The sequence below is a fragment of the Bombina bombina genome, chromosome 8, assembly GCF_027579735.1.
Source record: "Bombina bombina isolate aBomBom1 chromosome 8, aBomBom1.pri, whole genome shotgun sequence".
Classification (NCBI taxonomy): domain Eukaryota; kingdom Metazoa; phylum Chordata; class Amphibia; order Anura; family Bombinatoridae; genus Bombina; species Bombina bombina.
The window spans coordinates 321,770,589-321,790,119 of NC_069506.1; the positions used below are offsets into that span (position 1 = coordinate 321,770,589).

At 36.1% G+C, this 19,531-nt stretch overlaps 1 protein-coding gene across 2 annotated transcripts in view; it reads right to left on the minus strand.

Moving 5' to 3' along the window:
* Window positions 1-1,284: 1,284 nt before the first annotated feature.
* The window catches only part of LOC128638226 (microtubule-associated protein RP/EB family member 1), a 50,295-nt gene continuing 32,048 nt past the window's right edge, over window positions 1,285-19,531 (minus strand). For both annotated transcript variants that reach the window (XM_053690075.1, XM_053690074.1), the window contains exons 3-9: window positions 19,155-19,300; window positions 16,393-16,522; window positions 10,945-11,027; window positions 9,905-9,977; window positions 9,773-9,822; window positions 9,505-9,553; window positions 1,285-1,678 (exon numbers count right to left, since the gene is read on the minus strand). In XM_053690075.1, coding sequence (XP_053546050.1) covers window positions 1,602-1,678; window positions 9,505-9,553; window positions 9,773-9,822; window positions 9,905-9,977; window positions 10,945-11,027; window positions 16,393-16,522; window positions 19,155-19,300 — 608 coding nt within the window. In that variant the 3' untranslated portion in view covers window positions 1,285-1,601. The remainder of the gene's footprint in view (window positions 1,679-9,504; window positions 9,554-9,772; window positions 9,823-9,904; window positions 9,978-10,944; window positions 11,028-16,392; window positions 16,523-19,154; window positions 19,301-19,531) is intronic.

Consider the following 19,531-nt stretch of genomic DNA (forward strand, 5'->3'; position numbering starts at 1 on the left):
CCACCTAGTTACAAGACTCTCAAAGTTTCAGAGTTTACTGTTTTGTCTTTTTTTTTTTAACTCTTGCTCTTACATAATATAAGCGTTTACCATGAGTGTAGTGTGAAAGCTGGTATTCATACAGGACAAACAAGTTCGGGACATGACTACATACTTTGTACATACCCAGCTCATTTTTCGTTATTATACCTGACACATATGTGTTCTATTTATTTACATAATGTATTTATGTTGGTGAAACAGGTTGTATAATTGATTGTGTTTGTATATGTGATATGATTGGGTTAAAATGTGCCCTATAACGGTTATAGCTTCACCTGTTTTTATACACTATCTATGGGTATGGGAAAACCTATGTGCAATTATGCTTGCTTGGAACTAGTCATTTTTTCCTCTAATTCACTATATAGAACCATCCCATCACGCTACCCTGCTATAGGTCATACAGAGGGCAATATCTTATTCTGCAGTCTGGAAATATTCAAAGACCTGTCATAAAAGAGGAGATTTTTGATGATGTAAATGGGCTCAGAATATTCACCCCTTGTCTCTATTTAGATTTATCTTGGTCCCTACACCTGTATTACTATTATGTCAGTTACTTTTAAACGCCTTGCTTTCACAGTATATTTAGTTTAACCTGGAATAAGAGTTAGTGGTGTGCTGCGTTAGGTCCCATGATGCTTGAAATATATGGTTTATTCTTTCATACAACATGGTATGTGATACTCTTCTAAGCCCAAGAATATATATTCTCCTAGTTTATCTACCCCCATAGAATCTTGCTGTTATAACTTAGTTCAAAGACCTATTATTGAGACCTACTATCGTCATAGGAGATATATATCATAACAGATTCATAGGTCACAAAACAAGAAAACTGAGGTTTATGTCGAGACCCAAGAGTGGTCTCATTTTAATCATAAATGTCTTCTGCAAATTATCTTCTCCCCCATAGTTCTGTAAGGCCCAAAAGTGGCCTCTCGTTTTAGTTAGAAGACAGGTAGTTTTGTTGGCAAGCTTTATGTTTTATTTTCACAGTTTTTCAATACTCTCATGTGCTATATGTATTTTATATAATGTATAGTGGTTTTTCTGCATTGAAACAAACTTCTGTATTGACTTAACTGCTATTATATATATGTATGCCGTGCTTGGAACCTCAATAAAAATTAATAAAAAAAAAAAAAAAAAAGTATATTACACAGTTTTGTATTTCTGCCCCATGTTATGGATAACAGTTATATTCCCTCATGAATTAATAAAAGAACAGTTTAAAGAGTATAAACCTTAACATCTGTTTTATTTTAAAGATTTTTAACATTTGAGAAATTTACAAATCTTTCATATTTTGCAAATACATTTCTAAAAAAAAACAAAAAAGAAAAACCTTCACTTGTTTTTAATGGATTTTTTCACCAACGTCATTGTATTTTGAGGGCCATATAAGTAAAAAATATATGATTTGATTTCTACAAAACCTTATAGTATAAGAATTTACCAAGATAACGTATTATTCCTGGTATAAAGGGGATTTGAAATAAAGTGTTTCTAAATATTATAGGCACACAGGGTTTTCAGTGTGTGTGCACTGATGTTTTTCATGTAAAGTATTCCAGACTGCTTTTAGCACGTTCCATCTCATGTAGAAAATTGTAGAACTGTGGCAGAGTTAACTCTGTGAAGAAATAACAAATAATTAAATAAATAAATAACTTTGCCCATATGAATAGTATAATTCAAAAAGGACCAACATCATTTACACTTCTAGTTCTAAAACAAAAATATGACTGTGAAAGGGGTCAGACATTAAAAAGGGACAGTGTACTGTACATTTTCTCCCCTTGAATTGTTATCATTCATTTGTGTAGCTCTGCAAAAACAAAATTTATGCTTCCCTAATAAATGTATTTCTTTCCGGATACAGTGAGTCCACGGAATCATCAATTACTGTTGGGGAATACCACTCCTGGCCAGCAGGAGGAGGCAAAGAGCACCACAGTAAAGCTGTTAAATGTCACTTCCCTTCCCACAATCACCAGTCATTTGACCGAAGGAAAATGGAGAAAAAGGAAACAACACAAGGTGTAGAGGTGCCTGAGGTTAACGTTAAAAATAACTGTCTTAAAAGAAACGGTGGGCTGTGGACTCACCGTATCCAGAAATAAATTTATCATGTAAGCATACATTTTTGTTTTCTTTCCTAAGAAACAGTGAGTCTACGGAATCATCAATTACCAAGCTAGAGGACACTGATGATGAGGGAGGGACAAGACAGGTAACCTAAACAGAAGGCACCATCACTTGAAGAACCTTTCTCCCAAAAGAACCTCGGCTGAGGCAAAAGTATCAAATTTGTAAAATTTGGACAGGGCATGCAGAAAAGATCAAGTTGCAGCCTTGCAAAACCGTTCCAATGAAGCAGTGTTAATTCCGTCCACTAAAACGAGTATAAAACTAAAGAAATTCTGATGACTAAAATACGACTAAAACTAAAATGGCATTTTAGTCAAAAGACTATGACTAAAACTAAATCAAAATTTGCTGACAAAAAACATATTATGCAAGGTGTTATAATCAATCCATATCTAAATTACTGCTCTTTTGTAAAATGTATTAAACTTAATTTTATTCAATTTTAAGATAAATAATGAGTTTGGAAGTTCTAGAGCAGTGCTAATATCGTTGCCGAAAATTTTTCGAATCTGTGAACAATCAATTGATTCTTCCTATAGAAACAAGCATAACCCACGAGTATGGGTTTAAGTTATGCTGTGCCTGTGCTAGCTGCAGAAACTTTTTGCTGTGTTGAGTTACTTGATACTTTAATTATTAACAGAGAACTGTTACATTTTTTATATTGGGTAATATGTGCAATACAGCCAATACAGTTTTTTTTGTTGTTTTTTTATATATTTTAAAGTTGCACTTGTGTTTGTTTATGAAACTTGGTTTTATTGAATTTTCAGTTTAATAAAGATGTTATATATCACAACGGCTAAATCTGTGTCTGTATTGCATGTTTAAACCTTAATACCATAAATAATAACAGGTGTTATGTTTACTCCTGGAGTATATAATCAGTTTGCAAATTATAGAGAAATGCTTAAATAATGCATTACACTTTAACTAAACCCATTAGATTTTAGTCGACTAAAATCTACTGGAGATTCAGTCCACTACAACTAGACTAAAACTAAAACTAAAACAATTCAGATGACTAAAATACGACAAACTAAAATGGCATTTTAGTCAAAAGACTAAAACTAAGACTAAATCGAATTTGCCGTCAAAATTAACACTGCATTGAAGCTTCATTTTTGAAGACCCAAGAAAAAGAGACAGCCTTAGTGGAATGAGCTGTAATTCTCTCAGGAGATTGTTGCCCAGCAGTCTCATAAACAAAACCAATTATACTGCTCAACCAGAGAGAAAGAGAAGTAGCAGAAGCTTTCTAACCTTTACGTTTCCCAGAGAAACAAACAAACAGGGCAGAAGACTGGCGGAAATCCTTAGTCACCTTTAAATAAAATTTGAAAGCATGCACAACCTCTAAGTTGTGCAAAAAACATTCTTAAGAAAAGAAGAACTATGAAAAAGAGAAGGAACAACAATTTCCTGATTAAAATTCTGTCCGAAACCACTTTAGGAAGAAACCTAACTTAGTACGAAGAACCGCCTCATCGGCATGAAAGATAAGATATGGCGAATCACACTGCCATAAACTCCGACACTCTCCGAGCAGAAGAGAAAGCAATAAGAAGCAAAACCTTCCATGATAATAACTTAATATCTATGGAATGCAATGTCTCAAACAGAGCTTGCTGCAAAACTTTAAGATCAAAGCTAAGGCTCCCAGGAGGAGCAACAAATTAAAACACAGACCTGATACTGACCAAGGTCTGACAAAAAGATTGCATATCTGGCATGTCCGCCAGACGCTTATGCAGCAAAAAAGATAATGCAGAAATCTGACTGACAAAACCTTTCTCCAGACCTTCTTGTAGAAAGGACAAAATTCTAAGAATCCTGACCCTACTTCAAGAGTAGCCCTTGGATTCACACCAATAAAGATATTTACGCCAAGTCTCATGGTAAATCTTTCTCATAACAGGCTTGCAAGCCTGAATCGTGGTCTCAATAGAACTAAGCGTTCAATATCCAAGTAGGCAGCATCAGAGAAACAAAGTTTGGATGAAAGAAGGGACACTGAATCAGAAGGTCCTTCCTCAGAGGCAGTCTCCAATGTGGAAGAGATGACATCTCTACTAGGTCTGCATACCAGATCCTGCGAGGCCATGCAGGGAGTCAGGGACTATTAGAATTACCAACGCTCTCTCCTGTTTGATACGAGCAATGACTTGTGGAAGGAGAGCAAACGGAAGAAACAAGAATAAAAGCCTGAAAGCTAAGGACAGCTGAAGCCAAGCCATCAGAGCATTGAAAATTGCTCTCAACTTTAAGATATTTAAGAGGAGAGCAGACACTTCCGAGTCCATAATCCCTGTGCCTTAAACAAGACCCAGACTGCTTCCCAGCCCAGCAGGTAGGCGTCCGTGGACACATCACCCAGGAAAGTCTCTAGAAGCACGCGCCCTGAGACAGATGCTCCTGAAACATTTTAAAGAACACAGTAAAAGGAAGGATGTCCATGGTTAAAAATCAGACCAATTCCCTCCATACATAGAGTTACTGAAAAGTGCAGGAAAAATCAACTGCAGTTAGATCCAAACTCCCAACCTTCTGGTTGCAAAATGGCTATTTACCGGACCACAAGAGCCTTGCTGTTGACCGGACAGAAAACTGCAGAGAAAGGAAAAGGAATAAATCCTTGATTATCTGACCTCTGTTAAAAAATCTTCTCCTAGACAGAGAATCTATTAAGGTCCCCAAATAATCACCCTTGTAGATGGAACAAGGGAACTCTTCTCCAGATTAAATTTCCCATCCATGGGCAAGTATATTGAACAAGATCTCTTGAAAGAGAGATTGCTCGAAGGATGACACCTGAACCATATATTGTCCAGAAAAACACCCTTGCAATACCCCAAGACCTAAAAGTCTGTCAAGGATGCAGAAAACTCAGAAATTTGAGAAGTTCCCAAATCAAGGGAATAATAAAACCTTCGATATGAACAGGCCCCTTAAAACAAAGGATAAAGTATACTACTTTGAAGGTCAGAATCTGAGTTACTTGAGGTAATTACCTAGATCCCATTCCCAAACTGGGACAGGAACTATCACTCCCAGAGAGGAAGATCATGAACCCCGTTCAAGGAATGCCTCTCATCATACCTGGATTGCAGATACTCTAGAAGAGAAATCTGTCCCTGGTAGGAAATCTTAGATTGGACTCCAAAAGGCATGACTGACCCTGCAGAAAGAGGAAAAAAGAAACTTTCTTTTAGTCTTACTCTCTTGACGTGAGGTAGGAAAACTCTTTTGTACCCTTAAAGTCAGAGGATAATACTGCTAGACCAAGTCCAAACAAGGTCTCATCCTAAAAAAGGAGACGCCCGGAGAGTGGAATTGAAGGAAACAAAGTATTAAACCTACAACTGCAGAACTACAAAGCCTAGGTTGTACCACTAAACCACAGATAGGCTTCTCAGCTCACCGATAATTCAGCCACAATGCCAGGCAGCTAGTACAGCAAATTTAATAAGACAAGACATTGCTCTAAATGAACAATCAAACCTCCAGCTTCTATCCATGGATCCGTAAAGGATCAACTACCCTCCATACTATGGAGTCCATTGGGATCAAAATTCTCTGAGCCATAGTAGAAAAGCTCCCTTCTACTGAGGCACCGTGCATTTAATAGGGTCAACAAAAGGAAAATCCATTAAAGTACGGGAGACAGGTATCCCTAGCTTCTCCTACACTTGTGAAAATTCCGCAAAGGAAGGAACATCATAGAAATGAACAAGTTTACAAAACTTCCAAAGGTTGACAACGACAGGGATATCGATGTCGTCTAAATAGCTAAAACCTCCTTAAACAGTACACAAGGTGTGCAAACATAAATCTGAAGGAGATGACTTCAGCATCAGATGAAGGAATTATACTGTCCAAATCTGAGATTTTACTCTCAGAAACTACCTACAAATCTTTCTCACCTACCTAGGAGAGAGAGAATCACCTGCGTAGTGAAAAGTGTAGCAGAAACCTTACTATCTGAACTTAAAATGTCCTCTTGCATTTTCTCTGTAGTTAAGGAAAATCAGATAGAGCCGCAGATACCGCAGAGAATACCTGAGCTGCAAATTCTGCAGGCAAAAACACTCCTCCAGGAGATAACGAGGAACCGCAGGGCACTACATGTGACGCCATAAAGGCTTGGGACGCATAAGGAGAAAGCTGCGGCATTGCCTGAACAGCATCATCCTGAGAGACACAAGGTACATTCCTTAAATAAAAACTAGAAAATCCTCCTTAAATATTTTTTAAATCAAGGAGGAAGTATGTCCACTAAGCTACCGGCAGTGGAACTTTAACAAATTAAGGCAGAGCAAACTTATGTGTCTAGGAGCAGAGCTTTAGCTCAGTGAATAAAAAGAACCCCTAAAATTTAAATAGTGACTTAACTATGCAGAATAATAAGTGGCTCTTATGCTGTCACTTCAAGGGCCCCCATTAAAATAAGTACTGTTACTTTCAGAAAAGAAATGCTTTAAAACAACAATAGTGTCTATGAGGCTTGAGACTGACTTGCACACTGAATAAACAAACACTCGGTCACGGAATTAAGGGGCAACAGCCATAAAACACAGCTCCATTACTTATATGGATAAAAAGCGGTGACATGTGACCAGTAACCAGCAAGCTGCTGAAAATTGTGCCACTCCGATCTAGTTTCATGAAGAAAGTCGGAGCTAAAATGGCGCCTGAAAATCTAAGTAACATATAGCATGGTTCACCATAAGCCAAAGTAGAAGACACAACCGCTCAACTTTCTGACCTTTACGTTACTTTTTCAGCCCGCTTGTCATAGTCGGCCTTCAAAAATTGTTAAAATAATTCCGCTGTCTGAATTGGAATACTGTCAGACCTGGAACTCTGTGTCTTCGTTAACTAAGAACAGACATTTTCTCATTTGTACTAATCCCTTTCAGGTCCGCATAGCTGAAACAGTGATCGTCTCAGATGTCTAACAGAGCCAGTGACAAATAACAAAGCACTGCCATGCGCTTATGTGACAGGGACTTTCAGTATGAGACTCCCCTCACAAAATACAGTTAGACTGCATTATGCCATATCAATAAACTGTCATACTACGAGTGCTGTTGCCACTATTTTCCTATTCATAAAAGGTACTTTTTATTCACTTCCTCTCATTGAGGTATATTTTATCCTTTTAACATTTTTTCGATTCATCTTTCCCAAATTATCAGTTAGCCTATTGGCTACCATTATCATGCTTGTCTGGGGAGACGTCTCCTCTTTTATATGTGTTTTAATAAATTGTCTTATATTGTATACTATCCTCTGTTTATTTGTATATTGCTGTGCCTTATAGATATCTATCGCTCACTTATTGTTGCATAATTATTGCATATATACCAGCCCTTTCACACTAGTATTTCTCTTAATATAACTATTCTGTCTCGGTATATTTTTTAGAAGAAACAGTTTAATTTGTTATATTGAACACATAGTAATCAGTTGTTTATCTCCACACGCTACAATCAATGTATACACATTTTCCACCTTTACCCTAGCTGATTAGTGCTGACACTTCTCTTTTACATTACCTTTATTCTATTTATTTATTTATTTATCCTGGAGGGGATATTTTAGTGTCAGCTGGGTCCTTCAGTGTCTAGGGCGCTCTCTCTGTCTGCTTACAGGAGTGGTATTCCCCAACAGTAATTGATGATTCCGTGGACTCACCGTATCTTAGGAAAGAAATTCTGTATCGCTGGTTTTATGTGTTGCCAGTGATCAATTTTACCTGCTGCAGTGTATTAATTTGTTAACAAATAACTAATTTACCTTTATTGTATCATTTGAAATAGTTAATTTTGTCCTTTGAAACCACCACCTATACTAAATGATTCTATACTGTAGTATTCTCTATAAAACAGATACTTCCCTGGAAATGTGTTATAACTTTTAATTTTTTTTAAACCTTACTTACCGTGTAGCACAAACTCTATATGATAAACTTAGATTTATAGGGGCCGAATTATCAAGCTCCGAACGTAGCTTGATGCCCCTGTTTCCCCTGTTTTTCAAAAGATCGCTGTTCCATAACTTGCCTGCTGCCTCTGAGGCTGTGGTCTTCAATCCGCCCGATCCTATACGATCTGATTGACACCCCCTGCTAGCGGCCAATTGGCCGCGAATCTGCAGGGGGCGGCATTGCACAAGCAGTTCACAAGAACTGCTTGTGTAATGATAAATGCAGACAGCGTATGCTTTACATGGATACTGACACCATCAAATCACAATTGCAAATAGGTAGCAAATAAAAGCACTCAGTAAAGAATATTTTAACATGATAAAGTTAAAAGGGACATTCTAGTCAAAATTTAAATGCAGATAGATGAATTACACCTTTGAATAGAAACATATTTGCAGTATAAATGTATTGGCAAAATTGCTTCTATTAAAAGTTATCACTGTTTTAGTGTTTACATTTTTCTCTGCACATGCCTGTGAAGCATAGCTAGATATTGTCAGTGCACTTACATTGTAAATATTGCTACAGCTCAGAGCGCCAGTGGGGCTCGTATCATGTCTGCAATTAACAAATTGAGTCATTACCGGATGATACAAGCACCTTAGGCTCTCTGGGCAGGTGCTGTGTTAAAATGCTGGTGCACAGAGCATACTTAAATACACATTTGAAACCGCTATAGCTTTTATTAGAAGCATTTGTGATAATACATGTATATGACAAAAATTCTTCTATTCAAAACTGAAATGTATCCATGTGGATTCCCATTTTGGCTGGAATGTCCCTTTAAAGGGACAGTCTACAATAGAATTGTTATTGTTTTAAAAGATAGATAATCCCTTTATTACCCATTCCCCAGTTTTGCATAACCAACACTGTTATATTAATGTACTTTTTACCTCTGTGATTACCTTGTAGCTAAGCATCTTCTGACAGCCCCAATCACATGACTGACTATTTATTATCTTGCATTTAGTATTGTGTTGTGCTAACTCTTAAATAACTTCTCAGGCGTGAACACATTGTTATCTATATGGCCCACATGAACTAGCACTACCTTGTTGTGAAAAGCTAATACAAAAACATGTGATTAAGAGGCTGTCTAAAGAGCTAAAGAGCCTTTAGCCTCAGGCAGAAATTTAGAGGTTTAAATGTTATAAAGTATATTAATGGGTAGTAAAGGCGTTATCTATCTTTTTAAACAATAACAATGTTCGTGTAGACTGTCCCTTTAAGTGCATAAAATAGACTATAGGGATTTAAATGATATGATGCAGAACAGCCAAAGATTTAAAATATATTTTAAACATTTTCAAACTCACCCACATATACGGTCTCTGGACGGTGATCTTTTTTGATTACCATCTTCATCTGAAATAAAATGTATTAAAATTATATAAACTGGACAAGATATCTGCACTTCAAGCCTAGCTGAAAAGGTAGAACATTTAAGGAATAAAAAATAATAATTCCAGGATGCTAAATTCATTATAATTAAATGATAAAATGTTGGTATCAGCTCAAAGCACTAGAAACAGTTTGGGAGGAGATAGAAAAGGATGAAACATACTGTGTGTGGTTAGGACCTACTTGTAAAAAGATGCTTCCTGCTTTTTCCAGTTCACTGCTTGCTGCTGTAACTGTGAAACAAACAAATCATCACAAAACTGGAAGCAAGAGAACGAGATATAAAAAAAATGTCTGTTAGAAAAAATGTTTTACCTCCAAACTTCCACTCCATGTCTAGCAACTGATTAATCTGAGGAGTCTGATCAACAGCCAGTGGTGTGTTCAACTAAAATGAGAATTATACATCTTCTGATTTACCTAGTTTTTAATGTATTTAGCAATGCCTATAAAATAACTCCAACTTGCTTTGACATATATTGATTTTATGCTCTTAAGAAAGGCTTGTTTTGTCGAAACATGTTGAGCAATATTTTAATAAAATCTGAAGTTGCATCTGAAGATACCCTTGTGATGGTTTTAATAAAAGGCTGATTTAAAACTGAAATCTTGTGAGTATGACCTGTTTGTGCGCTTACCATTCCATTTGAAACGTGCTACACTATTGTGAGCTTTTTTATCTTGGAGGTGAAAGAAGGCAGGTTTCACAGATGAAAAGAGCAGCTTGCATCCCCTGAGGTGATACCGCGCCGCCACATTCAATATTTCTATAAAATAAACTCTGCTAAAATACGTTTTTAGCAATTGAAGAGTTATTTCTATTTAAAAAAACAACAACGGTGTGTCTGTCCAGAATTTATTGTCAGTCTCAAAAACTCTTATGTTAAGATAATATTTTAGAGTCCATTCATAGTTTTATAAAAGGATGAATTATGCATAAAGGGATATTTAACAGTAAATACAATTCCTGCACCTCCCTCTAATTATGGTGCTGCAATTTTGGAACCTAGGTTTCACTGCAGGTATCTGAAGGAGAGTTTCTGCACATGCGCAAACACATCAGCACTTGAATGCAGTTAATTTGTACTGGTGTCCCTTAACATAAATTACATGAACATGTGATATTCTGTTTAATTAAAAGAAGCACTGAATTACTTATGCTTATTTTTTTTACATCAAATATAACACAGCTTTATGGTCTGCACCAATAATTCTAATACAATTAATATTTAAAACTACTGCACTCCGCTTTTTTGTGGGCTACATCTACAAAGTGGTTCATATCTGCCATCAAATTTTAGACTTCAAATAAAATCTAAAAAAAGGTGGATTGTACAAAAATGAGACCTTTTTACCTGTTGTGTTTGTTCTGCAGAATGATCCTGCCTGTCTCCTACATCTGCAGATGTTTTGCCAGTCTCTGGGGTCCTAGCAGGTCCTAAGAGATATAGAATTAGTTATACAAAGATATTTTCTTTATTAAAGACAAAACATGTTCTTTATAGCTCAACAATTTACCTGTTTTGCCATAAAACACCTCTGAATATTGTTTTAGTTGCATTCTCTTCAGACAGGCCCCTACTACTTAAAGGGACAGTCTAATCAAAATTAAACATTCAATTTAAACAACTTTGCAATTTACTTCTATTATAATTTGCTTTGTTTTCTTGGTAACCTTTGTTGAAAAGCATACCTAGGTAGGCTCAGGATCAGCAATGCACTTCTGGCAGCTAGCTGTTGATTGGTGGTTGCACATATATTACTCTTGGCTTGCCCTTCAACAAAGGATACCAAGAAAACTAAGCAAATATGATAATAGAATGAAAAAAAACGATTGCTGCATCTGAATAGTGAAAAAAAATGTTTTTGTGTTTCATGTCTCTTTAATGCATTCCTTAGGATAAATAAAAAAAAAAAAAAAAAAAAAAAACGGAAAATACATACATAGATAATAAAAACATAGCCATTAAAGGGACAGTCAAGTCCAAAATAAACTTTCATGATTCAAATTGGGCATGATGTAATTTTAAACAACTTTCCAATTTACTTTTATCACCAATTTTGCTTTGTTCTCTTGGTATTCTTAGTAGAATTCTGGTGCTGACTGTCTCTTTAAGAGTATGACATTTTTGGAACTTGAGAAAAGGGACTAATTAATCAAAGTCATTGTACTCATAAAACAGTCCAAAGTCCTGAAACTCCCCTGTTCCTTGTTAAAAAATATCCCAACGGTTAAATAAAAGAGGAGACTGCTGTGAACACTTAATTAAAGGGCCATAATACCCAAATGTTTAAACACTTGAAAGTGATGCAGTATAGCTGTAGAAAGCTGACTAGAAAATATCACCTGAACAGCTCTATGTAAAATAGAAAGATATTTTACTTCAAAAGTTCCTCAGTAGCCACATCCCATTGTAAAGGACTTCTAAGCAACAAATCAGTATATCTGTCCCGGGACAGCGGAAGGAGCGAGCTTACGTGTACTCTCATCTTATTTCCCTATTCAGCTTAAGGAAGTTTACAATGAAATCTCATGAGAGTTAAGTCAAATCTCATGAGATCACAGTAAAAGAGTTCATGACCTCAGCACTGTTGATGCTGATTGGCTGCTGTTCATTTCTTCATTTTTTTTTATTTATTTTTTTACCTGCAGCTGAGCAGCAGTTGAGTATAACTTTTTACACAGAACTTACTCTGGTGAGCTGAGGAGATTGTGAGGTAAAATATCTTCCTTTTTTACATAGAGATGCTCAGGTGATATTTTCCTGTCAGCTTTTTACAGTTATACTACATCAGTTTCAAGTGATTTAGCATATGAGTATTATGTCCCTTTAAGCTCGCTTACTGCCAGTTATCTAATCTTGCTACCTTGTGGCTTTCAATCAGGCATTTAGCCCATATGATTGCCTATAAAGCCGCCAATACTGACCTTCCTCCACCAGCAAGTTTTTTTGGTTATTTGATTTTTTTTTTAGAAGAAGTCATAAAAGGGTTGCCAGTTTAGCAGAAAGATGATTTAGAGTTACATTGTCAGGCCAATTTTTAAAAAATGAGAAGACTAATCTCAAAAAGAAGAGTAAGGAGTCACAGGGGGCTTTTTAAACAAATTGCTTTTATTATATTTTGTGTGCGTATTGACTAACTGGAATGTTACAGACTAATTTGTGGCCTACTGAAATAGTACAATAGGCAAGATTAATAAAGCAATATGCTAAACCAAAATCAAAGACAGGATAACTAATCATACATTTGATTTAGAAGACCTGAAAAGGGATCCAAGTTCCTCTCAGTGTGCCACCTTTTCTATTTGTTCCATGCCAAAACTATCAATTTCAGGTTCCAGATGTCAAAAATACTTGCACAACAATTCTAGTCCTCAAGAAAGGTCTTTGAGAGACTAAGAGAATGGGATGTTGATGGGATATCTCAAAGAGTAATGGTTAAAAGTATGTGAGGACTATGATGGAGTGATTAGATGGAGAGAGAGAGAGAGAGAGAGAGAGAGAGATGGTCCCTGTTAACTACTGAGATGGCCCTTGGAATCATCATGTCTTTATTGGGGGACAAAATTAGAGGAACTGCACATCAGAAATATTGTCCATAAGAAGGAAAAAAACATGGTGACTGAAATTTAGATTTTAACATTAAAGGAACCTTCTAGGAGTTTCAAACGGTTTAAATGAAAAGGTCTTCAGTTGAGACCATTTGCCACTTTTGATGGTCATCAATTTATGAACTAACCAGAAGGATGAAATGCATTATAAAGGCTGTGCAGTATAGCTGCATCTGAGTGAACTAGCTTAGCTTTTTTTCAATTGTGCATTTCCATGTGAGATTTTTGTGGAATTGATGCTGCTGGACTAGACATAGGCTGTAGGTTGGTCAGTATTGAGGTTTGGATTGTTTAGCATAGGTATGCGCTGTTCACAATGCACTAACTGTCCGTACTTGTGACTATGTGCAAGTGCTAATGTCTTGTGAGGTTCTGAGAACAATACAGGTATTTATCAAGCCTCAGGTATACTCTCAGCAGTGTTTGCTTTTCATGCGTTGCTTATGACTTATTAACTACCACAGTTTAGGACTATAGCTCTAAACCAACACCCTTAAGGCTTTGGATGGATAACAATTTGTTGCTTACCATTGGTTGTGTTATTTACACTATTTGCTTTGATGTACGGCCTACGCTGTCTGCTACCTAATTAATACACTCCTCTGCCTTAACCACTAACTTGCTGGTTTGCCTTCTGAACTATATGTATTAAATGTATTCTGATTGCAGTATTAAGGTAAATCTCCTGTTTGGATGCATCTATGGTTAAGTGTCATGGATTTCGTTTCAGCTATAGCCATTTGCATTCAAACTAACTCACATATACCAAGAAGAGTCTACTAACGCCAATTAGGGGTGCAGAAAAAGAGAGAATGTGAGGATTCCCAACAAATATTGTGCTAGAGACCATGGAAGGTTTGTGCTATTACAGTTTGTGCTAATATTTCTTCACTTCTGTAACAATATATAACAAACAAAAAAAGAAATAACAAAAACACATAGCTAAATACTAGTGTCTACAGCAAACAAAGTGATACTTAAAGGGACATGAAACCCAAACATTTTCTTTGATGATTCAAATACAGCATACAATTTTAAACAACTTTCTAATTTACTTTTATTATCAAGTTTTCTTCGTTCTCTTGGTATCTTTTCTTGAAAATTAGGGACGTAAGGTCAGGCGCGTGCATGTTTCTAGAGCACTATATGGCAGCAGCTTTGCTAGAATGTTATCCGTTTGCAAGAGCACTAGATGGCAGCAGCTTTGCTAGAATGTTATCCGTTTGCAAGAGCACTAGATGGAAGCAGCTTTGCTAGAATATTATCCATTTGCAAGAGCACTAGATGGCAGCAGCTTTGCTAGAATGTTATCCGTTTGCAAGAGCACTAGATGGCAGCAGCTTTGCTAGAATGTTATCCATTTGCAAGAGCACTAGATGGAAGCAGCAGCTTTGCTAGAATGTTATCCGTTTGCAAGAGCACTATATGGCAGCAGCTTTGCTAGAATATTATCCATTTGCAAGAGCACTAGATGGAAGCAGCTTTGCTAGAATGTTATCCGTTTGCAAGAGCACTATATGGCAGCAGCTTTGCTAGAATGTTATCCGTTTGCAAGAGCACTATATGGCAGCAGCTTTGCTAGAATGTTATCCATTTGCAAGAGCACTAGATGGAAGCAGCTTTGCTAGAATATTATCCATTTGCAAGAGCACTATATGGCAGCAGCTTTGCTAGAATGTTATCCATTTGCAAGAGCACTATATGGCAGCAGCTTTGCTAGAATATTATCCATTTGCAAGAGCACTAGATGGAAGCAGCTTTGCTAGAATGTTATCCATTTGCAAGAGCACTATATGGCAGCAGCTTTGCTAGAATGTTATCCGTTTGCAAGAGCACTAGATGGCAGCAGCTTTGCTAGAATATTATCCATTTGCAAGAGCACTAGATGGCAGCGCTACTTTATATCGTGTAGTGCTCCCCTAACTAGCCATCTCTTCAATAAAGAATTTCATGGGAACAAAGCAAATTTAATCATTTTTGGATTTGATATCCTTAAAGGGACAGTCTAGGCCAAAATTAACTTTCATGATTCAGATAGAGCATGTCATTTTAAACAATTTTCCAATTTACTTTTATCACCAATTTTGCTTTGTTCTCTTGGTATTCTTAGTTGAAAGCTTAACCTGGGAGGTTCATATGCTAATTTCTTAGACCTTGAAGGCCACCTCTTTTCAGAATGTATTTTAACAGTTTTTCACCACTAGAGGGTGTTAGTTCATGTATTTCATATAGATAACACTGTGCTTGTGCACGTGAAGTTATCTGGGAGCAGGCACTGATTGGTTAAAATGCTAGTCTGTCAAAAGAACTGAAATAAAGGGTCAGTTTGCAGAGGCTTAGATACAAAATAATCACAGAGGTTAAAAGTATATTAATATAACTGTTGGTTATGCAAAACTGGGGAATGGGTAATAAAGGGATTATCTATCTTTTAAAACAATAACAATTCTGGTGTAGACTGTCCCTTTAAGTTTAAAGGGTCAGAAAACTAAAAATGTCTGCTATACAGATGAAAGAACACAATTTAAACAAGATAAAAAAACATGAAAAAAAACATTTATGTCAAACTGATTATTTTTATTTGAAGCTAAAAAGAAAAGCAAATGGGACCTAGGGCCCGATTGCTCATTGGTTAATAATTGGATAATAATCTCCCACTGCGTTATAGGCGGACATTGGTGCGTCTCAAGTATAAAAACTATTTTTTTATCTCAGCAAAGGAACATCAGTAATACAAAACCTGTAACTCATTTTAAAATGCCCTCTTTTAGATTGAATAATGAAATATGACTTTTGTGTCCCTTTAAGACTCAGTTGGCAGAAAATCAGGAGGGGTGTTTGGGGACTTTGGACAGTTTATGGGTGATAGGACTTCTGTAATTGGTCACTTTCTGATAGTTCATTAGCAACTCTGTGGGCTACTTAATTCCAGTTATATCCTATTGGTTTAATGGTTGGACTAACAGTAAGGTTTGGGCATTTACAGGAATCTCTGTAAATGTAATGGAATCAGACTGTTAGGGTGTTAGTTTACAGTGACACCGTCTGTACCCCAGTGGTTGTGTAGGGTAGTAAGAAGCCCTTTTGTATTTTTTATCATTAGAATGAATGCAGTTTAGTATTTTTGTACCACTTTATGAGAAACACAGAATATGACCCAGCCATAAAGAGTGCAGTTCTACCCAGGTACCTTCTTTCGTCGTCTCTTGACCTTGTCCAGATTTCCCTTTATTATTTGCATCATAAAACTTTTTAAACCATTGTGCAAATGCAAGGTTTTCTTGGTATGTTCCTTTTACCAAAGTATCCACTGGAATCTCCTATACAGAGAACAAATAACATTAGGAGAGGTTGCTCAGTCCCACGTATATTTACATTTTACTAAAAGGCAACGGAGATAGATATTCTTTTTAATTCACATGCTGTCTCCTTTTTTATTTTGTTCCTTTATTCCGTAAAGGGGTTAAACACATAGTAGAAGTACCACTTAGGACCCACAGAGCACTGCTGGTCCAGAGCTGCAACTGTCACTGACCCCAGCAACACTAGTTGCACAACTCAACTGTTCACTGGATCAGCAGCACTTCTCGCTTTGGGCAAGTAGTGCTCTGTGGCTCCTGAATAGTACTTCTACTATGTGTTTAGCCCGTTTATGTGGGTTAAACACAGAGGTGCAGGGCCACTAGTCTTAAAATTACATGCTCAAACAAATTACAGCATGCAATTTTTCTACTATAATGGCCTTTTAAATTTAGAGAAACGGCAGACAAAATAATTAATAAAAGTATACTGCAAAGTTGTTGTTTTTTACTGCCTATAATTGAACATTTTATGTTGAATTTAAGTTTAATTCATGAAATGAGATACAATTGTTGGTTTTCTAAATTTTACTGAGTTTCTATAGAGTCATGAGCTCCTCCATGTTTGAACTTTAGTTACCCCTTATCTGTTGCCCCTGCTGAAGACAATTAGGGACAAGTATACAACAGGCAATAAAAGATACTGTCCAATCAAGGCTGTGTGGAACATAGGATACTCTAAAAGGGATTCCACACAGCTTTGTTTACACAGAGATAAATAGAAAACTAGTTCAAACATGGTGGTCCCTAATACTTTATAGAAATCTTTTCATTTATATTTTAAATATTTAAAGGGACATAAAAACAACATTTTTCTTTCATGGTTCAGATAGAACATTCAGTTCTAAACAACGTTCTAATTTACTTATTTTATCAAATTTGTTTAATTCTCTTGGTATCCTTTGTTGAAGGAGCAGCAATCCACTACTGGGAGCTAGCTGAACACATCAGGTGAGCCAATGAAAAGAGGCATGTGTGTGCAGCCACAAATCAGCAACTACATCCCAGTAGTGCATTGCTGCTTCCTGGCCTACCTAGGTATACTTTTTAACTAAAGAAAATGAAGCACATTTAATAATAGTAGTCAATTGGAAAGTTATTAAAAATCACATGCTCTGTCTGAATCATAAAAGAGAATTTTTGGGTTTCATGTCCCTTTAAACAACTAATAAAATTGTAAAAAGTCATCTACATATAATTCTAAGGCTAATCTTTGAATACATCATTATGTCTAGCATGTTATTGCTGTCACTCCTAACATAATGCTTGTGGCTACGCCTAACATTAATGTTTTGCACGACTGCTGTATCTCGGAACGTGTGTTTACTGCCCCTTTAATTATTTATATATAAAATATTACTTTAATGTCCTGTTATGCACCAGAATACACAGCATTTGTGCATTTTTAAAAAAAAATACATCCCCTTAAGTGTTTTTAACTGCATTTTGTTTACACAGTTCCAAGACACATAGGGCTAGTGGAGCGCTAATTAACGCTCCCGTCAATTACACTAGAAGTAAGCTTTTTGAGCTCGTTGGGTTGCGCTTGTATTATGAGTTGAAAGTAAACTGTTTTCGCTTGTGCGCTAACCCGACAAGCGTAAAAAGCCGAACCTATAAATATTGCATGCTCATTCATGTATTCCCCTATAAAAGTCAATGAAGAAAAAAAAGTCTCTCTCACACTAACCTGATCACATATTCCTATGTGCGCTAACTCAACATGAAAATATTAATATTTTACATTTCAACATTCTTTGCATAGCAGAATATGTTCTATGTATTTATAAATAAATATTTCTACATATATCTGAGGTTTTTTGCCACAATATATATATACACACACACACGTACACATAGACAAATATATACACACACACAGATTTATATATATATGAGTGTAACTGTACTTTGTAATGTGTGTTTTATGTGTTTTGTCCAACTTTTTAGTTTTGCGAAACAGTTAACCACAGCTCTGAGAACACCGTAATCATTCTAGCATAAATCGCAAATTACGATTACTTTTACCTTGTATTACCAGCGGTAAGCCTGACACGCGCAAAAACACATGATAAACCTATTATCGCTCACGTGCTACTTTACTAGTAAGACATTAGCCAAGGTTGCTATGCAAAAAAGAATAACATTGGCTGTTGAGGATTTCTAATCATAGAAGGAGATTTCAGCTTCTAAAAGTCCACAAAAAAATTCTCTGCTCTCTATGCAGTTTAATTTTCGCTCATCTTTTTGGTTATTGATGTTACATTATTACGTTATATTAGATTGTGTTTTCTTGGATGCTCTTTTTTAAGCCCCTATGATGCATGTGACATTATATGAATGTTTTAAATTCAAACATATATTGTGTCCATTGCTAATACATTTGTGTAAGTTATTTAAATAGTCAGCTTATAGCAGGGCTTGACAAACTGAGATACCACTGAGCCACTGGTGCCTTAAAATTAGGCCCTGATACCCTAGTTTAAAATCCCCAAAACAGCCATGGGTGCCACCAATTATGTATATGATATTTGCCTAGTTGTGCCAATTCGCTACACAATAATTTCACACACACACAAATCTTAAAACTTACTTTGTCAACACCCATTGTTTTGAATGAATACTGTAGGATTTCAAAGTTGTGAATGTATTGAGGCTTTAACGTTGCTTGGAATTTCACTCTGCTAAGCACGACTAACTCAGGGAAGAGCATGTTCATGAACTGACAATAAACAGCCCCTGCCAAGAAGAATACAAATAAACATCAGCAATGAAAATGCTTTATTCTATGCTGTAAAACCATTCAAAAAGTAAAAAAAATCAAAGATGGAATAGATTAAAAAGATTACACAACACTGTATAAAAATGACCCAAAACATTACACATATTTCAATTAATAAAGTTGAATACATTAACATAAACTTTTATTCCAAAACAACGCTTCTGTATAGTTTAACATGAATATTTTTA